This window comes from Pteropus vampyrus, unplaced genomic scaffold, assembly GCF_000151845.1.
Source record: "Pteropus vampyrus isolate Shadow unplaced genomic scaffold, Pvam_2.0 Scaffold70, whole genome shotgun sequence".
Classification (NCBI taxonomy): domain Eukaryota; kingdom Metazoa; phylum Chordata; class Mammalia; order Chiroptera; family Pteropodidae; genus Pteropus; species Pteropus vampyrus.
Window position 1 is genome coordinate 5,041,497 of NW_011888851.1, and position 3,987 is coordinate 5,045,483.

A 3,987-nucleotide genomic window follows, 5' to 3' on the forward strand; every position below is an offset into this window, starting at 1 on the left:
GAATATCACTTTTGGTAGATGTTACCTTTTGTATCTTATCCTCATTTCATGCGTTTAGCCTGGGAATGTGTCCATGTTTTGACTTTAGATTAAAAAAAAAAAACTTGTTACCCCTGTGTTTCCTCTAACACCTAAATATGTTTACACAGATCATCTTCACTCCTTATCAAATGTTCTTCAGCATGACCAGTGAGCAACTGACATTCACATCTTATAAAACCTGTCTTCTGAGAAATATTTCCTTAGCTGAACCTCTATAATCAGGACAAGAGATTTATTAAAATGCCAAGATAAGAAACAATTTATTATAGAGAGAAGAAAAATTTCTCATCCAAAATATAGAAATCTGTACAACTTTGCCACAATCAATATACATGAACTGTACAAATTTACACCAGTTCATAATTTACCAAATAAAAGATGACTAACAAAGTTCACAAAATAGATGGTGGTTTGTGGAAAAGACTTTTACCCAATTAAGTACAAGGAAAGTTACAAACCAGACCTCCACTTTCTAAAAATAAGTTTACTCAGTCTTAGAAAACTACAAGCTAGCAAATGTACAGAGAGCTGGCTGGTGCAAACACCACAGTTGAGACAGTGTCTTTTTAAAGGTCTTAATTTTTAAAGCCTGTTGCCATGGCAGATTCCGGTCACTTGCTACTTTCAAGGCCAAAAACACAATACAAGGTCTGACCATTCCCCAGGTCATGCTTACTAGGTTTGTCCTATGTACATTTATACATATTTAAGTGCTAGGTAAAAGTCTTGTCATAAAATTTCCAGTACTACCATGTTTAAAATGTTGAGCTTTCCTATTGAGCTGCCAAAGTTAACAATTTTCAAGTGTTAAGAGTGCAAATTTCCTCTGCAAGATCTACTGCAGAGAGAGGTTCTTTGAAATACAGATCTGCATTAAAGCGACTGATGTAAAATTTTAGGTAGAATGTCTGGGAGAAACTGAAACCACCCTAGGACTTCACTCCCTAGCAAATAGTGATCATTTACTTGGACTCACAGGCTATTAAATTAAATCATTGAAAGGTACTGTCCAAACTATGGCACTGTCACTTAAAAAAATTTACCACTCTATCTTGTGCCAGATCTTCACAGCTGTGACATGGTTTAAAATCCATAATCCATCCCCAAGAGGAGCCCACCCAAAGCAAAAATCAAATTTATCCATCCATTATAAGATGATCCATCCATAGACTATATCTTAACCTGATACAGTCATCATATTGTAGTTTTTGGAAGGGCTTGTTCTGCCCAAGAGAAGTTCCTCCTTACAGCTGATTCTGCTGTCTACCATTTGCACGTTGGTGCTGTTTTGAGTGCTACCTCCTGCTGGTGAGGCTTCATACAGCACACAGATGGAGCCATCCTCTCCAATTCTGTAGGACACTTCATAGGGGTCAACCCAAAGGGTGAGTTCACTTGGGAGAAGCCTGAACAGCTCCTGACTGCTCAGTCCAATCCGTTGTGCTGCCTGTCCAATCAGAGGATCCATTTTATGGTTGATGCGAATACAACGGTAACCTGATCCCTTGCACGGCTTTTCTGGGAACCAGTGATGTTTATAATGTTCTACAGAAGAAAAGAACAGAGAAAACAATACTTAGATGGTTACTGTTAGCTCCCGCTGTACTTTCCTTTTCCGCTAGCTCCTATCAACTTTTTTAAACGCCCAGCATTGCATTTGCTGCTGTGCGTGTGTGGGAATGGGGAAAGATCGCACAAAATTTTTGAAACAACACTGGGAGTAGTATGGGACAAAACAGTCTCTAGGAATCAACCAGTTGAGCCGCCAAAAACAGGAATCACGCGCGCAACCTCGGCCAGCCAGATGGCACTGGCGGCCAGGCGGGAACCTGTTTACTTTCTCTACCCCACCCCAATCGCACACAATGGGTTTATGGCTTTGAAGAAGAGAAGCGCCACCGGACTGTTAACCCCGAAGGGAAGAAAACAAGCAACCCTAAACCACGCTCTGGGCAGGGCTGTAATTGTACCGGTGACAAATCCGATGATTAATGGGCAGGGGTAGGCAGCGCGGGGAGACGGCACGTCCGTCCTGGGCTGGCTCCGGGGCAGCGGCGCGGTTTCCCACTCCCGGGCCCAGTCGCCGAGCCCACAACGGTTGGAAGGGTTGGGGGGGAGGGGGCGTCGAACCAATTACAGCCCCGAGACTCCTTTGTCCCCGAATACGCGGACGGTCCGAGGACGGCAACTCGCGCCGTGGTTGGCTTTAGTTTCTTTGTTGTGCGTCTCTTTTCTCCCCTTAGTATGCCAGTCGTGGGGGGAGGGGGTGCCCACGGCCCAGCCCCCAGTCCCTGGCTAGGACCCGCCGTTAGCGGCCGCCCAGCGCGCCAGCCCGGGTCCCGCCGCGGGACCCGAGCGCGGCAGGCTCGGGGCGCTGCCGAGGATCCCGCGGCCCCGACGGTCCGGCCCTGGGGTGTGGGGGGCCCGTATCCCCCCGGCGCCTCTTGCCCTCCCTCAGCGGCCCGCTCACCTGCCAGCAGCTCCTGCAGGCTCTGGCTGAAGGTCTGCAGCTGTCGCTCGCTCGTAAGCCCCTTGGTGCGGAGGAACTTGGAGATGAAGGACACGGCGGCGGCGATCTCGCCTATCATGGTGGCGGCCCGGGTGTAGAAGGGATGCATGGGGGCGGCGGATGGGGGCGGCCCGGGGCGGCCGGGGCTCGGCGGCTCGGCCCCGACGGCGGAGCGGCCACCCCGGGCTCCCTCGCAGATCAGAGGGCTGAGAGGAAGAGAGGGCGTGAGGAGTGGACGGCTACTTTTTTTCCTCCTTTCTTTATAGTAAAAAAGTTACTTTCGAGACAGGAGGCGGCAGGAGAGAAAAAGAGACGAGCGATGGCGGCCTGGTCACATCGCTCGGACCTCCCCAGCCGCCTCCGCCTCCAGTTCCGCAGCCTCCGAAGCTCCCAACAGTTGCATTTCCAGCTCCAAGGGGCGAAGAGAAGTAGATACCGTGCAGCACTTTTTATAGCGCCGCGGAAAGGAAGTGCGTAGCTGGAGCGTAACAGCCGACTCCAGCCAATCCGGAGATCGCACCATTGTGACGCAAGCAGGTTCGGAGTCGGAGGGGGCGGGAAAAGGGCTAGGGGGCGGGCCCAGAGACCGGGAAGAGAGGGAGGAGCTGACGTAATCCGCTTGTAAACAAATAAACCCCAAGCGGCGGCCGAAGACCGGGGAGCTGTGAAGGGGGTGAAGGAAACCGAGGGTGCGCGTGTGAAAGCCCCGCCCCTAGTCCTAGCTCCTCCTCCTCGCTTTAGCTACTAGAGACTCTACGCCAGTTCACCCTCTGCAACAGTAAGCTGCTCAGGCTCGTTTGCCAAGAGGCTTAGTGTGCATGTACAAGCCGCTTTGCTCTGCCTGTACGCGCCCGGGTTGCTCAGATCGAGCATCTGCAGCGCCGGCCCCCTCGCGTACTCGGTGTTTACAACCCGTCCGCGCTCCAGGTCTAGGTTCCCTAGGCAGGAAGAGCGGGCTCGCAGCGCGGTGAGAGTATCGGTGCTGAAGGCGCGGGGGGCGCGCAGCAAGGGTGCGGAGAAAAAAGCAGGGAACGGGCTCTCACAGAACATTCTGCAGGTATCCTCGCAGACCTGCGGCCAACGACACGGAGCCGTTTCATTTCCATCCTCGGGGAGGAGTGGGGGGATGTCTTTGTAAAAGTCAGCAAAATAAATGAAAGGTTAGTTAGCTTTTTATGGTTGCAATTTCAGTAACTTCAGGAGTCAAGTGGTGTCCACCTCCCTGAATCTAGTTTGATGCTGATAGGAAAGCCTGTTACTGAAGCTAAATACGGTAACGTGGATCCTGTGAAGTTTAGTCTATAAGGCAAAAATAAAAAACAACGTAATTTACACCGTTTATACACAAAACCAAAGAACGTTTTCTGTTCCAAATAACTATCCGAACTTTAGAGTTCTACTGCTCTTTATAAAAGTAAAAGAAAATAAAGATAAAA

General features: G+C 50.2%; 1 protein-coding gene across 1 annotated transcript; it reads right to left on the bottom strand.

The window, feature by feature from the left end:
* Positions 1 to 273: 273 nt before the first annotated feature.
* On the bottom strand, positions 274 to 3,023 carry BTG1 (BTG anti-proliferation factor 1). Its single transcript, XM_011361772.2, has 2 exons — positions 2,513 to 3,023; positions 274 to 1,587 (listed from the first exon to the last, which is right to left on the bottom strand). Exons 1-2 carry the CDS (start codon positions 2,658 to 2,660, stop codon positions 1,220 to 1,222), a joined length of 516 nt encoding a protein of 171 aa, XP_011360074.1. The 5' UTR covers positions 2,661 to 3,023; the 3' UTR covers positions 274 to 1,219.
* Between the last annotated feature and the right edge of the window lie 964 nt (positions 3,024 to 3,987).

Excerpts from the sequence above, each read along its gene's own strand:
- BTG1 (XM_011361772.2), bottom strand. The coding sequence starts at position 2,660 with ATGCATCCCTTCTACACCCGGGCCGCCACCATGATAGGCGAGATCGCC. Across the intron at positions 1,588-2,512 it reads CCTGCAGGAGCTGCTGGCAG|AACATTATAAACATCACTGG; the intron begins GTGAGCGGGCCG and ends TTTCTTCTGTAG.